The sequence below is a fragment of the Nuphar pumila genome, chromosome 6 (assembly GCF_984573655.1).
Source record: "Nuphar pumila chromosome 6, dmNupPumi1.hap1.1, whole genome shotgun sequence".
NCBI classification, from domain to species: Eukaryota; Viridiplantae; Streptophyta; class Magnoliopsida; order Nymphaeales; family Nymphaeaceae; genus Nuphar; species Nuphar pumila.
This window is the reverse complement of record NC_143254.1, coordinates 48,891,848-48,908,484: the sequence shown is the minus strand read 5'-3', so window position 1 is coordinate 48,908,484 and position 16,637 is coordinate 48,891,848. Positions and strand designations below refer to the sequence as shown.

The window sequence follows — 16,637 nt, the reverse complement described above, 5'->3', positions numbered from 1 at the left end:
GATTTGTATGAAAAGATTCATAAGCTTGTCTCAAATAGATGGGATAGAATGAATGTGCCTCTCCGCAGTCTAGCCCACATGCTTACTCCAAAATATTACGAGTGAGAGTATCTCAAGATCCTAGCAGCAAGAGGGGGTCAAACGAGTTTCTCCTGGTAAAAATTTTATTATATCTATTTAATAAAGTTTAAAGTTTAATGATTTAATTATTTTTTATTTCATTTGCATTTTCTTATTATAGTTACTAAACATTTTTTTTGCAGAAAAGGATAATAATATCTTAGATGGTGCAATGCTCGCGCTTGAAGTGATATCTGCTGGAAATGAAGAGCTCTCTACACTTTATAGGTCACAACTTGTAGCTTTTGCATCAAGAAGTGAAAGATTTAGCCGAAATGCAGCAAGAATAAATGCATTGAATCCTACAATGTCGGTGCTTAATTTGTAGCGTTTTTATGGTGGTGATACACCTGAGTTGAGAGCATTAGCCATTAAGGTTTTATCTCAACCTATTAGCACATCTTCTGCAGAAAGAGTGTGGAGCACCTATAGTTACATTCACAATGTTAAAAGAAATAGGCTCAATGAAGATCGTGATGATACCTTGGTGTATATTCATTCCAATCTTCGATTGATTGATATGTATGATTAAATCATGTTGTATTTTTGTTTTGGTGTTTTTTTTTCTCTTTTTCTATCATTGGTTATTTATTATCATTCATATTTTATATTCTTGTTATAAAAAGGTGCAACAATCGCTACAAAGAAGGACCTAGTCGAAAATGGGATATCAATCCAGAACTTCCTATTGTAGAAGAAAATACGTTGAGATTAGAGGACATGTATTTGAGAGATTTGGATGATAGTGCACAACAATCAAGCACTATTTCCAAATCCAAACATAAAGATGCACAACCAAAAGCTCTATTACCTCCAATAATCATACGTACAAATGAATTTGAAGATGATACAAATCAATCCTACAGAGCTAGTAGAACTGCAGATATACAAGAGTGACCATCAGTTCCTCAAGGTCAGATTGATCGTTTCTTTAGCAGGAGACCTAGGCAAGGTATGTTGATATTGTGTTTTTTATATTTTAAATTATGGTTTTTGAACATTTTAATTTTTTAACGTATTCATTATAGGAAACGAAGGAAGGAGCAGAAGACATGGTCGTGGAGGACAAGAAGCACGCGATGATGCAGAAAGTTCGCGATCTATTGCTGACTTGAAGGGGAAGAGAAAGATGACAGATTAATGAACTCTTGAATTATTAATTACTTTTTTGATGATATAGTTAGAGTAGTCCAACTTAAAAACTTTTATGTTACTTTTTTGTCATGGTCTTGTAATATTTTGTTGGTTTGATATATACTTTTATTTTGAATCTTGCATGATGAAGTGAAGTAGTGGATTATGTTAATTTTAAGTTTAGAGTTTAGAACTTTGTAGCTTATAATTTACAGTTTAGAACTTTATAGCTTAAAAATTTAACCATATCTCTATATAATATTTGAGTTTATTGATTTTTCATCATTATTTAGTGTTTGAATACATTTGTTAAATGGTTGCAATAAAAATGTGAATTATGATCTTCTCTTGATGTATGATTTTTTAAATGCTTGACAGTTGCAATATGATGCATTTGTTAGATAATTATAACTTATATTATTTATTGTCTTAGATACATGTTTTATTTTGTTAATGATGACAAAAATCTTATTTTTTTATAAAATAAAAATATATAATTACATTTTCGCTTTTCTTTCAATTCTTATTCGTTTCCCTTTCGCTTCTCACTCGAATCCTATGTCGCTTCCTTCTTCGCTTCTTAGGTCGCTTCCGGTTCGCTCCCTAGGTCGCTTTCAAGACGCTTCCTAGGTCGCTTTCGAGTCGCTTCCTAGGTCGCTTCCAAGACGCTTCCTGCTTCCTAAAATTTTAAAAGTGCCTTGCTTCCCGCTTCCCGCTTTCGTTTCCCGTATCGCTTCCTGCTCCCGCTTCTTCGACTGACAACTTTGGTTTTTAACTTCTTTCTACAGCACGCCCCCCTCTCTCTTTGATCCCCTCTTTCCTGTTCACGCACATCCCCAATTTCCCTTCTTTTTCTTCTTCTTCTCTCAACTTCGTCTTCTTCTTTTCTTCTACTTTCTTCTTCTCTGTAGGATCAATGTGAGATCCAATCCGGGAGGCTATTGCACGCTCCACGAGGCAAAAAATTCTACTCATAAGCCATAGCCACATTTTTGCATTACTCAAGTTGATATTCTCGCTTCCGCTTTGTCCACACCTACTCATGTGGATGCTTCACTCTAATTTGAAACACTCCCCTACCAATGCAATTTTACATCTCAGAGCTTTGGTAGATCAAACATGATGAGTAAAAATACATGCATGAGCTCTCTCTCACATAGGATCCCATGTAAATAGGTCTCTCTCTCTCTCTCTCTCTCTCTCTCTCTCTCACACACACACACACATAAAATCCCATGCAAGTAGCTTTACTAATATCTTTGTTTAATGAAATCACAGTCGCCGATTTTGCTGACACTTCAAAAAATTTGTGAGATTATCGATATTTCAAGGTTACAATGCAACTAATTTTTTGCTCCCTAATACCTCTCATCACTCCTTTATAAGTAGAGTGTGTGTGTGTATGCACATATGCAAAAATTGCTAAATTTTACAAAATGATTTAGATATGGAAGTTACAGACTGTCAATTAGGAACTAAAAGCTTAAAGCATGACAAAGGTATATAGTTAACTAACATATAATGATCAACAAATATAAAATTAACAGTTAGACAATTTTGATGTTGAGCGTAGACTACACACTGATTGAATCATAAATTGGATAAAATGGGTAGAGTTAAGTTTGAAAGTAACTAGTACTAACACGAGTATGACACCAGTATAGGGGAACTAGTAGCACTCATGTTACATTGTGTATGATCAAAATGGTCGCAAATCCTAAAGATTTCAGCAAAAAAAATATGAATATATCAATTCTTCAGCAAATACTCTTTATGGCCCATTTGTTTAAGCTGTGGGATGGGGGAAGAGCTCCCGCAGGAACGGGCATGTTTCCCCAACGGGTTTGACCATTTAGTATGAAAAAGTAATGTGCAATCTAAAGTGATTCCGTGCATAAATCATTTTTCTTCCATACGAGTTAAAGTATCTTTCAATATTACAATTATTATTGTTTCTACCATTTCTAACTTATTATTATAATATGAATATACCAATTAGTTAAGCATGGGTAATGAGATTCTGTTGATACAAAGACAATTTTATTATTAAACATTCCAATTCACGAGCATCCAGCAGGAATTGAATAGACAAATTTTCCAATTATGAAATTGGGCACTTTAACCATTAGCCTTGCTCCACGAAGACTTGTCAAAAGAGCCAAAGGGGATAAGAACTCCATAACTCGGGATGATTTTTCGCTTTCCTTATTCCCGCAGCACCCAGCCCCAAATAGAAATTGACCAGGGAAAACCTAGACATATCAACAACGTAGAGGCAAAAGAAAGTGCGTGGAAAAATAGAAAGACCGGTGCGTGAGAGCAGAAACTATTGTTTCACAGATCAGTAAATCATTAACCCTACCAAAAATGATGATTGATGCATCGGGAAACAAAAAGTCCAGAATTTCGATGTGGCCAAAAGAGTTGAGGGCTTACGATGGGATCTTATCGATCTCAAACTCCACTCCGTCGCGTGATAAGACAAACATCTCGTTCACGAAGGGCACAGGAACGCAGTTTCCGAACAACTGAGGGTTGAGTGCCATTAGCTCCTCGGATCTCTCTGTCTCTCTCACTTTCTTCTATGTATGAATCAAAGGGACTTCGTGGAACAGAGAGGAGAGGCTAAGGGTGGGAGAGGCAAGGGGTGAGGGAGAGAAAAAAGAGAGAAAAGGAAACCGCCCCGCTCGTAGATCGGGATCGTCTTCAACCGATCGTCCACTCGGCTATAAGGGATCGTAACCCTGTTCACCTATTTATGACAAGTTTCTCTCGCGTAGAGCCTCGAACCCTCTCTCCCACATCCGTCTGGGCCCCACCTCGGGTCCGACCTTAGGACTTCGACAATATTAAAAAACATCTATTGAAAAATGTGATTCCTTGTATTCTTTACAAATTAAAAAATACAATTCATTCTCATAAAAAAATATCCTGATAAAAGTTGACTGTTGTAATTTAGCTTGTGACCTGAATTAAAGCTCTCTTTTAAAAGTGACCACCGTGATAAGTGTGAAATCCCTACTTGCAAAAGTGTTGTGTAGCTACCATCGGTTGAGCTTGAGTACACAAACTTGGTTTGAAAATGATACGAAGCAATGGTGTGAAAAGGGTTGAAGCCTAGCGAGGTGCTTCACCAAAATCTGAGGTGAGGCTTATAGTAAGCTTCCATTTTTTTTTTTTTGAAAACTTGAAAAAATTTATAAAAAATATCTAAAGTTATAAATAAATAAAAAATGCTTTATTGATGAAACAACAACCAAAAAAATAAAAAATCTCAAATAAATACTAAAAAGATACGAGATTAACATGTAAAAGTAACATTAATGCAACAACTTGATCTATGTAAGTATCTAAGAAATAAAATATGAGCATTCATTCAATGAAAATTTAACACTAAAACCAAATGCATATTAGCATTAACAATATCATGTCATAATTAGAAAATGCATGTTAGCATTAACAACCAAATGTTAATATATTTGTCCAAACTCTTCAAAATAAGAGTGTTAACATTCACAAGTACAAATGAAAGACACAAAAAAACGTATAAATGCCCATAGCCCTATGATATGAATTTGGGTATAGGCTCTTCATGTGTCTCGTCATCATCAATATCTAAGTCTTCAATGGTCATAGTTTTTTACTAAAATCAGATATGAAAATATCATAGAAATTGATGAAAAATTACATGAAGAAACTAGATTTAATGCTAGAAACATCCTTTTTTACGGATTTAAAAGATCATCTCTGGTTAAGGAGAAATCACTCAAACAAGTTGGTCTAATTTCGAGACAAATTCAGGCTAGGCCAAATGATAGGGTCCAAATCCTGATTTTTTTGAGGAACAAAATCAACTCAGATTGATCTAATTTTTGGTGGAGATCTTGACAACATATGCATAAAGATGCAGTAAAATTTTCAGATAAAAATGATGCCTAATTATATGTGAAATGATGTAATAAAAAATATCATATCAACATAATTGAATAGAATAGAATCTCATAAATGAATTAATCCCATGATCAAACATGAGATCTATCATTCTACATCATAAATGATGATAAAAATGATTCAAAAATAAACCATCTAAACATGAAATCAAAGGCATTGGGACATAAATTAAAATTGACTTTACCTTTTGAATGTGAGATTTGATCTATTGAAGATCAAATCTCAATTCTAAATGGCCAAAATGAAAATTCACAAAGTAAATAGCAATTTGAATAGATTAAATTATAGAAAATAGAAATTAACATGGAATTAAGCTAGATCTACATTGCTATTATATGATATTGAAAAGAAATTACAAAAGAAAGAGAAGAAAGGAGGGGCGATTTTGAGAAATTGGAGAAAAAGAGAGAAAAGAAAAAAAATAAAAAAAGAGGAGAGAGAGACCTACCTTGGCTTCTTCTTCTTCCTTTCAGCCACCAAGAGAGGTGAGGAGGAGTACTTGAGATGAGAGAGGGATTTCCACCAAATTTCTTCTTGTAAAACTCGCCCCCCCCCCCCCACCCACATGGGGGCTTTTTATAACCAAGGTGGGGGCAAAAAGGGGATAGGAAATTAAGATATTTTTAGGCTCCTTAGGGCTAATGTGGCAAGGCTCACATGGGAAAGGGTTTGGCGCCAACTCCATGTGGGTTTTGTGCTTTGTTACATGGGCAAAAATACCCTTTTGCCAAATAAAGTTGACACATGGCACCCTCTTGCGAGAGGGTGCCTATGTGTGTCATTTTTAATTTTATAGATGGGCAAACTAGACCTTTATTTGAAATTTTGACACATGGCATCAGCTTGTGAGTGATGCTCATCTGTGATTTTAAAAGTAAAGGGGTTTTTAAAAGCTTACTAAAAAACAATTTTGATTTCGAATCTTGAAAATGCCAAATGGCGCCCCTCTTTGAAAACAACATTTTTTTTTATTTTGAAATTGAGATAAAAGGGAAATGAAATATTAGAATTGAAAAGAGGAAATTTAAAAATAACTGGATTCAAAAATCCAATTTTGGTTTATGAAATACAAATTGGGCAAAAATTGGATCCAGACTGAATTTTGAGAGATTTTGCAAAAATACTGTTTTTGGATTTTAAAATTTAAAGATATTTTTGAAATTGGGGATAAAAATTGGATTTTAGTTTTGATTTTGAAATCTCCAAATTGATTTTGAATAAAAATTGGATTTTGAAACTGAATCTGGATCTATTTTTATATTTCAAAATCCATACTGAATTTTGAACTAGATCCAGGGTATTTTTCAAAAGAATTTTGCAAAATGGTGGTTTTGAATTCAAAATTCAAGAATTGATTTTGAAATTAGGATAAAAATCGAATTTTAAAAAGGATCTGGATCCAAAGTTTTGAAAAAGATTGGATCTGGATCTTGATTTGAAGGAAAATTGGTTCAAATGGAAATCAAACCCTGAATATGGATTTCTGAAGAATTGAAAAATGGAAAAACCCCAAATTCTTAATAAAAATTGGGATTTTGATTTTGGATCTAGTTCAGAGAATGGGATTGAATCTCGAATCTGGATCTGGATCAGAATTCAAGTTTTTGATTGTTGCTAAGGAAGCCTTGAGATCTAGCAAGAGTCTGGGAAGGGATTGTATATAGTCTGTTTTTCTTGGCATCTCTATCATACCATTTGCAACACACCCTGCTGCACCTTCAGCATGTGTAACACTCCACCACACTTGCCTTTCCAATATCACTTTCTTGTGTATTTTTTACCTTACAACAACACACTTATCTACATCACTGTCATTCCTAGCTGCCCACCTGTTCACTGCCCCACTTCATTCGTCCCTTCACCAACAGTATCTCCTGCACAATACCTTTGTGCCTTCACTTATATATAGCTCATTGATAGTATTGCTGCACCTACTCCACTTTCATTCCACACTACAACAACACTGCTGCCACCATTTCCTAGCACATTACTACTTCTTCTACATTAGCACCCCTCAGCACTTACATAGCACCCTGTGTAACATCAATGTAACTGCCCACACTTCTCACAACACTTGTTGTAGCTCACAGTATCTCTCAACACCACTCATGCCTTGCACTTAGCCTTCACTACTACACAACTCCCAGCATGTCAATACTCCACCTTGCTGTATGTACATTGTTGTAACCCATGTTGCACTGAATCCCTGCACTCCAGCTGCCTTCACTTGGCAATGGCTAGCACTATCACAATCACTTGTGCACAAGCTTCAGCACATACCAACACATCTCCTTTGCATCTCCATAAAACCACCTCATGCATTCATAACAGGTTGTGACTTGCCTTCATAACAATTCTCAAGGCTGTTGTAGTTCTTTAGGCATACATGAAGCATTTCCCATTAAGCACACATATTTGTTTTCCATAGGCATTTTAAGCAAACTCATAAACCTTTCTCATTTAGTATAAGTATCATGGATAGATACAATCGTGTGCATCATAAAACTCGTGTTCTCATTAGCTTAGTGTGCATCTTAGCATTCATTCCATCATTTGCATACAATATGATTTTTCTTTGTATGTGCATCTTTTACCTTATGCTAACTTGAGTTTTGCAAGAATTAGGCAGAAAAGGCTATTCTCCTTCTTAGTTTAGGAATTTGAATCTCAATTTCATTTCAAAACTTGTAATAGCTAGATCAATGAGAAACTTTACATTCATGTACTAGATTAGAATGTATGAGCATGCATTTTTCATAAAATTACTTGTTTCGTATCATTCTTCTTTTATTTCTAAAAATCCACAATGGTGAAACACGAATGACACGTGCACCATTCTAATAAGAGGTAATTAATCCTAAGCAAATAACCAACATTGATGGCCATAGTCAAAATGTGGACAATGCTTAAGATTTTTATCTTTTATGGAATAACATTAGATCCACACTGGATCTCTTTCAAAAAATCATCATATTTTCTGAATTTCTCTTTCTTTATCAAAATTTAACTTGAAATTAACTTAAAATATATATCAATGGCCATAGTAAGGATATATTGAAAGTTAATTTCATTTTAAACTCTATAAAGACACCAAAATGTATTTTATTATTTATCTAAATTTAAATACAGATTATTTTATAATACATTTGTGGCCATAGTCATGAATGTATTATATCTTCAATCTTATTTTAATTCTCCTAAAGAATGAAATATGCTTTTTCAAATATTCAATTTTCAACATTCTTGTAATTCATTCATCATTTAAGATAGAATTGTATTATTCTTTCAAATTATTTCAAGCTATCTCCAAAATCCAAGAGATTTTGAGATATATTTTCAAATATTTTTCTCACTCCTTAAATCAATCTTTAATTCTTATCTGTAAATTCAAAATCATCTTTCTATTTCCAATTTTATCTTATTTTCAAAGTTCAGACTTCAATATCCCAATTTCAAAGTTCAATTCAACTTTGAAATTTCAAATTCATTTCTAGATTCAAAATTCAATTTTCAACTCAAATCAAATTTCAAAGTTCAATTTGACTTTGAAATTCTAAATTCATTTTCAGGATCAAGATTCAATTTCAAATTCAATTCATTATTCCAGATCAAATTTCAAAGTTCAATTCAACTTTGGAATTCCAAGCTCATTTCCTGATTTCAAAAATCAAGTTTTATTCTTTATTCTTTACTTCAAATTCCCAAATCTTTCAAATCATCTTCCAATTTCTGAATTCAAGCATTGTTCTTTTCTCAAAAATCCAAAATTCCAAGTCTTATCTCTTAAATCCTAAATCAGACTTTAAAAATCAGAACTTGGTATTCATTCTGAAAATCAATTTCTCCCAAATTCAAAATTGATTTAGGATTTCTCAGATCTAATCTCATTTTTCAATCTAATCTAGATTTCTCAATATCCATTTTCAAAGTTCTATCTGGATCCGATCCATCTTTAAATTCCATCTGAATTTCTCAAATCCAATTTTGTCTTGAATTTTAGATCTCAAATTCAATTTTATCTTAAATTTTGGATTTCTCAAAACCAATTTCATCTTGAATTCCAGATCTCAAATCTAATTTCATCTTGAATTCTGGATTTCTCAAATCCAATTTCATCTGGAATTCCAGATCTCAAAACCAATTCCATCTTGGATTTAGATTTTTAAATCCAATTCCATTTTCCAATTTGTTTTCCAAGTTCCAAACTCAATTCCATTTTCAAGTCTATTTTTTCAAGTCTAAACTCAATTTCCAATTCAAATTCCTATTTCAGGTTCTGAATTCAAAATTCAAGATCAAAGGTCCCTCTTCAAAATCAATTCTTGAGAATCAAATTCAAATTTAAAGTTCATTTTGACTTTGAAAATTCATTTTGACTTCAAAATTCTATACCAGTTCAAAATCTCCTCTTCTCTTCATTTCTTCAATTCAAGATTTATTTTCAAAATCTCTGATTACTCCAAGACCTAGAACTTCAAGTCTCTTTTTTCAGATCTACTTCAAGTCTTAAGTTAGATTCAAAATCTAACTTTTTCCAAGTTAAATCTTCAACTTTCAGAAACTATTTCTTCACAGTAATTTCAAACTTATTTCAAAATCACTTGAAAACCCCAAAAAAAATTCTGGATTATTCTTCTCAAAAGCATACATCTTTGCATTCACATTACACAAGCATAATTCATTGTGCATTTTAGACTTAAAATAAGTTCTTAAACAATATTTAGGCAAAGCAAAAGGCATAAATTTGATCCTTTGTTCAATTACCCCTGGTAAAGGCACCAAAAATGGTTGAATCTCGTACCGACGAACGAATCCCATCTTTCCCTTTTTTCCATAAATTTTCAAAAATGGAGGCGAGTAATTTCAAAATATTTTTCAAAATTAAGGTCAAGTGAGACATTTGCAAAAGAGTTCCTCTCTTTCTCTCCTTCTTTTTTCTTCTCTTTTTTTTCTATCTTTTATTCCCCTTCAAAAAGGGAATAGAGGCTAGAAAGGAAAAAGAGAAAGAAAAGAGGGAACAAGAGGAAAATTTTTGTAATGATCACACTCGATGAACGAGGTTCAAGTTTATCCCTTAACCTGAGAGGAAAATAAGACGAATTGATAAAAATTGACAAAAATCGATAAAGAATCAATAAATATTGATAGAAATTGATAAAGATTGATGAGAATTTGATGAAAATTGATAAAAAATGATAAAATTGATAAAAACTGATTAAAAAGTTGATAATACTGATAAAGAATTCTGGATTTGGCCCTTGCTTCCGTGGAACATAAGCAGGTCCTGGATGATCTGCTAAGAAAAATCAAGGTCAAACCGAGCACGACTCCGCAAGACATGGCGCAAATAGTCAACCAAGTCATGACAAATGCACCAATAACTTTCTCAGTTGAGGACTTGCCAAAGCCTCATACATTCCACAACAATGCTTTGTATATAGTGGTGCAAACCAGAGACATGACAGTCTCGCATGTGCTCGTTGATGGGGGCAACAACCTCAACATCTGCCCGGAGATAACATATAAGGCCTTGGGCCTGAAAGAAGAAGAGTATGCCCCAGATCCCATAACGATCTACGACTTCGACAACCACTGGCAAACCGCCAAGAGAAAAATCTTCCTCGAGGTTTTCATCAATTATTCAGTGCACACTGTGTTGTTCCACGTGATTAATGTGCCGCCCACATACAATCTTCTGCTAGGGCCCACATGGATTCACAATGCCAACGTTGTTCCCTCCACTCTTCACCAATGCATCAAATGGTCGAAGGAAGGCATGATCACCAGGATTTTGTGAGAAGATCCGGAGGAAAGACTTCTGCAGCCGATGATTCCCAGTCCTACTTTCACCGCCGACATCCCGAGCATCCAAAAAGTTGATGAAATCAATCTTAGTGAAAGTCTGGACATGTTAAAGTTGAAGGAAGTCCAACCAACAAAGAACGTAGTAGCATTAGTTCAGTGGCAGAGACCTTATTTCTTCAAACTGGGAGGGTGCCTCAATTATGTTTCTCTCAAAGGTCACCCTCTTTTCCCTCAGTTTTCTAAAGCCAAGAAGGGATTCGATCTTCTGATGAAGCATGACTATCAACCCTTCAGGGGTCTTGGTAAGAATGAGGATGGCATTTTGGAGCCGATCGTTCCCACCCAACATGTTACCGGTGCAGGTTTGGGTTTTACGGGTCAGTCATCAGGCAGAAGAACTACCTTCATCAAAGGGGTAGAATGAGGATAATGTCTTTGTTTTCTGTTTTCTCTTTCCTACTCTTCTATCATTTTGTAGGAACAACTCAATCCCAGTTTTTCTTTCTTTTTGTCGAATCATCTGTAAATATCAAGTTGTTGTTTTTGGCTTTAATCAATTAATGAAATTTTGATCTTCTCTTCACATCTTGGCGTATATCATTTTCTGCTTACATTTTTGTCTATATCATCATTCTTTGTTTTCTGTACAAAAAGCTATTTTGAATCTCTTACCTTTTTCTCAAAAACTTTCTTTGCGCTTTTCAGGATTGTCAAATCATGGCTCCTAAATTTCTCAAAAGGCTCATCATCAATCCCAATTTTTCTCAAAATAATTTCAAATCGGCCAGAATCTACAAGGCAAAGGCAAGGGCAGGGGTCAACAAAGTGGCAGAGCAGATTGAAGAGCTAGCAAAGTTTGATTCAGTGATTCAAGAGTTGCCAGAATTTCCCAGTATTCAAAAGCAAGATGAACCATCGCCTTTGGTTCAGGATCCGACGAAGGATGTCAATATTGGTTCAGAAAATGATCCGAAGATCCTCAAAGTTGGCTCCAGCTTAAGTTCAGATGAGAAGGAAAGACTCATCCATTTTCTCAAGCAACATCAAGAAGTCTTTGCTTGGACTTATGAGGATATGTCAGGCTTAGATCCCAAACTGGTCGAGCATCGTTTAGCATCTTCATCCTTCTTTGAAGTTGGCTTGATGAAGCATCTTGGAATCCTGGGAATCTGCTTGGTGGCTTCTACTGTCACCTTTGCTGGCTCATTGACTGGTTTCTTATTGTTAAGAATTGAAGTGATATCCACCCTCTTGGTGGAAGACTGTGCCTGATGCAGCACTAGGACCTGATGTTGATCCTAAATGTTTTGGCTAGAACATGACTGAATACTGTTTTGAAGAAAAACTGCTTGCTCTGAAATAACTGAAGCTGAATGTTTGAAGAAAGGCTTGGACAAGATCTCAGGCTGCTCTTCGTTCTCATCCTCGATCAATAGATTCTTGTTGATACAATCGTGGATGGTATTTTTAAGGACAAAATAGTGTTCTGTGTCATGTCCTACAGTTCGGTGGAATTTACAGAATTTTTTCATCAATTTACCCATAACAACTGGAGGATCGACCACCTTAGGGAGTTTGACCATCCTCTTTGACAACATATATTCCAGAACATCTTCCCGAAATTGCTGTAGAGTTGTGAACTCTTTGTCATAACTCCAGCCATCATGCTTTGGCTTTAGTTGCTGCTTCACTTCAGGCTGTGGCATCGGCTAAACAGGTTGTGGCTTGACGAATTTCCCTTTCTGGGCTGCAGAGTTTGCTCTCTCAGAGCTTTCTGAGTTTTTGTTGCGGTTTTTTTTATTTTTCTTGCTGCTAGAACCGCTGCTACTGCCTGAAATGTCTGTAGAATAGGTGAAATGTGCCTTCTTTTTCTGCTCAGAGTTACCTCAAACAAAAGTGTAACCTTCATAAAGGCCATTGTCTAACCCTGTTTCGAGCCATTTGGCTCTCTCAATCAGCTTGATGAAGGATTTGACAGGAGATATGAATATGAGATTCCTTAGAGGTTGAGAAAAGTTATTGAGGATGATTTGCAAGACATGCTCCTCTAGAATGAGAATCTTCATTTTGTTACAGGTGCTTCTCCACCTATGGATAAACTCTCATGCTCTCTCGTTCTCATTCTGCTTTAAATTATATAAATGGTTGAGAGTAGGCGAGGCCTCACCATTGAACATGAAGCGCTCAATGAACAAGTTTACTACTTTATCGAACTCTTATAGTTCGATAGGGTTGATGTGGTCTGCATACCACCTGATTGCTACTCCTTCCAATCTGTGCGGAAAGCAAATGAATAAAGCCCTATTGTTCTTTCCGAAGTGGCTGCATTCTGTATAGAAGGTGGCCAAATGAGATTTTGGATTGCTCATTCCATCAAATTTGAGGAATTTACAATAAAGATTTTCCAGATCATCGTCTCTGTCAAGGCCATCGTAGAAATCTTCGCCAGTATAGGTCTGTTTGCCTTTGCTCTTGGCCTGAATATCTTTGATTGCTCAAGTGATTTTCCTCAATTGCTCATGCATTGGATCCTCAGCTGAAGTCCCATACTTAGGCTTGTTCACAGATTCAGGCCCCTCAGTTGCTATCTTCACAAACTGCCGCAGAGGATTCTGACTGAAGACGAACTGTTCTTCCTCCTCTGACTCTTCTTCTGCTGATTCTGTATCTTCAGAAGTATTGTCTTGTTGAACTTTCTTTCTAATGATCCTGACTTGTTTTTTCACAACCTTCTTCAGTTTGCTCTTAGAAACTACCTTTTTCAGACTGGCCTCGGCTTGCTCTGACATCATCTTGGCCATCATCTTCTGAAATAGACCATACATAGCGGGATCAATATCATCTCCCTTATTCTGACTCTATCCTCTGACTAATTTAAAAGAGTCCATTCCTTTCGCTTCATTGTCACTATGCTGAGGAACCGTTTCCTTTCCAGCCCTTGTATGAACCATTTTGACAATGTCAATGCTTTATGCAGAATAAAGGAATGGTTAGAGAGAGGAATAGACTTTTTCAAAATAATATTTTGAGAAAGAAAAAAATGGAGGACATGGTAGACAATTGAAAGGATTATCCCATTACCAGGGATTGGGTTGTCACAAGATTTGTAACAATTGCATCATCATTCTTATGACAACTGAAAAAATGTGCCTTGTTACCTAGGCGAGGTCATCAACCATGATAAAAGATACTGAAGATAAATGAGGAAGATATTTAAAAGAATGTCCCCAATGCCGGGGATAAGGTCACCATAAACATCGCGGCTATTTATGCTTAAAAATAATATTTGGCCCCAAAAATGCTTTTCAGTAGAATAAAAAGTAAATTTTATTGATAATAGATTTAGAGACAAAGAGAGGGTGGACAGACAGTTTGCTACCACTCTTGATATTCAGTAGATACATTGGGTCCAAGAAATACCGAAAGAGAAATGAAGGAGTCCCAAGTGTATTTGGCCGCATGGTATGCCCCAGACCACTGATCCGACTGCAGATCGAATTCTGGCATGTTGCCTGCTGGAAATCGAGTGTTGACACGAACTTGTCGTTGTGAGAATTGTCTGAGACACCTCTCTGGCTGATAGTCGACACAGAAGAAGGGCCCCAACAATCTGTAACGTTTGTCACGGGCATGAGTGTAGCGAGGATTTGATTTCTGCCGGTTGAAGTAATCCAAATGATCTCCTCCTGGTGCAAACCCTCAATCAAAGCTCGACACTGAATGACAGACTTTGGCTTCTTACTGTTGAACCTGAAGGAACTGGCCTTTTATGGCGCGTGTTGCAGAAACCACGTCTGTAAGGCATAGGTGCATCCTTCTACCAAAATGGTTTCTCCAAGAACAAAGCGAGTCAAGCCTCGGTAGAGAAAGGCTAAGGCAGCCATAGAAACTGAAAGATGACGGGTATGCTTGTTTCCCCATCTTCGAAAAAGCTGAACAGTTCAGATATCAACACAATTTTGACTGTCCTGAAAGAATGTTAATCCCACTGTGCACAGAACCATGTCATGCTGGATTCTGTCTTTTGCTGCTCGGAACAAGGTGTCAATTTCCTCATAAGCTTCGTACTTGCAATAGAGTCCAAACAGATCAATGAACTGATTTCCACTGATCTCGGTGAGATGCCAAGATTTGCTCCCTGTTGCTCTAGCTAAAGCTTCTCGAACATCTACCCCTTTGATATTGATCAAAAATTGCTGCTCAACGGGATCATCTGGCTGACCAGCTGGTTCTGGCAATCCCATGATATCATTGAATTCGTCCGCTTGCCCACTGCCAATGCTATATTCAATCCACAGTCATCTAAGTAGTTTGAGAACATATGCGAGAAGGTGGCAAACCAAGAATAATACCACTGGGAGAAGAAGGAATGAGTCTGGATAACCCGATGATCTGGGGATACATCCCTTATCTGATAGAAGATATGATCTCTGGGAAAGACAACATCGAGGGAATTGAACGCCATTGGAATAATACTGAGGCAAAGAGGAATGAAGATCAGATAGAATGCAAGACTTACTCATAGACTTGAAGAAAAAAGAATAGACACAAATCCTGAAAATTTTGAAAGATCGAGGGAATTTAGAAAAGGGATTTTCAGGGTTTTTGAAGAAAATTTGATACAAAAGAGAAAAGAATGTAGATAGAGGAAACATATACACTTGGGTTTCTGAAAATAAGGAGAAATTTTGAATAATATACCCAAGGTTTGGAAAAGGTTTGATATATATAGGAGAATACCAGGAAACATCGCATAATCACAGCTTCACAAACAAGGATGCGCATACAGCACTCCCTAAAGGCTGATTTTAAATGCAATATTTGAAATGGCTTGTAGAACCTTAATCCTAACTCTATGATTCAAATCATCTGATTCCAATCAAGGTATGCCGATATACTCAAGCCGAGGCTCGAAGTACATGGCATAGAAATATTCTCCGGTTCTAAGGTAATGGCTCCCAACATTCTTGAGCATCTATCAATATACCTCAGACTATGGCCCTTAGGTACGTGGTAGGGGGTGTTAACCCAAATAAGTGTTCCTGTTGTGAGACTCTCTTCTAAACTATGGTTTAGTGAGACAACCCAGCAACGTGAAGACCATGATAATATAGGTATGGATGTTTTCGAAAACATGTTCAACATGCAATAAAACCAGATGACTCTAAATGCAAGTCCTAAAGAGATAGAATTTAAATGAAGAAAAGCATATACTTGTATACATTGTTTACACTCAATCCCAAAAATTGAGGAGAGTTGTATTTCAGACCTAAGTCTAAGTGAGCATGCATAGATCTCCTCAATATGGTCCTACCAAACCATACTTAAATCCTATATGCATTATGTCAGCTAGGACAAAATCTAGGCTCCTAAGGTTTGCATGGAAATGAAACTGACATTTTAGAGAATAAAGACTTAGAAAATATCAAAGCAAAGCAAAAGGCACAAATTCGACCGGACGGAGACGGGTCCCATCTCGATCACCAACACCTATGATCATTGCAAATTTTTTCCTCTTGTATCCTTCTTTTCCTTCTCTTAGCCTTTCTAACCTCTATTTCCCTTTTTGAAGGGGAAATAAAAGACAAAAAAGAAGGGAGAAGAGAAAAGAAAGAAGAGAGATGAAC

At 36.0% G+C, this 16,637-nt stretch overlaps 1 protein-coding gene across 1 annotated transcript in view; it reads right to left on the bottom strand.

The window, feature by feature from the left end:
• Positions 1 to 3,985, bottom strand: part of LOC149834800 (classical AGP protein) — a 72,282-nt gene extending 68,297 nt beyond the window's left edge. Inside the window, exon 1 of the mRNA XM_090011564.1 lies at positions 3,691 to 3,985. Coding sequence (XP_089867690.1) covers positions 3,691 to 3,800 — 110 coding nt within the window. The 5' untranslated portion in view covers positions 3,801 to 3,985. The remainder of the gene's footprint in view (positions 1 to 3,690) is intronic.
• Positions 3,986 to 16,637: the final 12,652 nt, after the last annotated feature.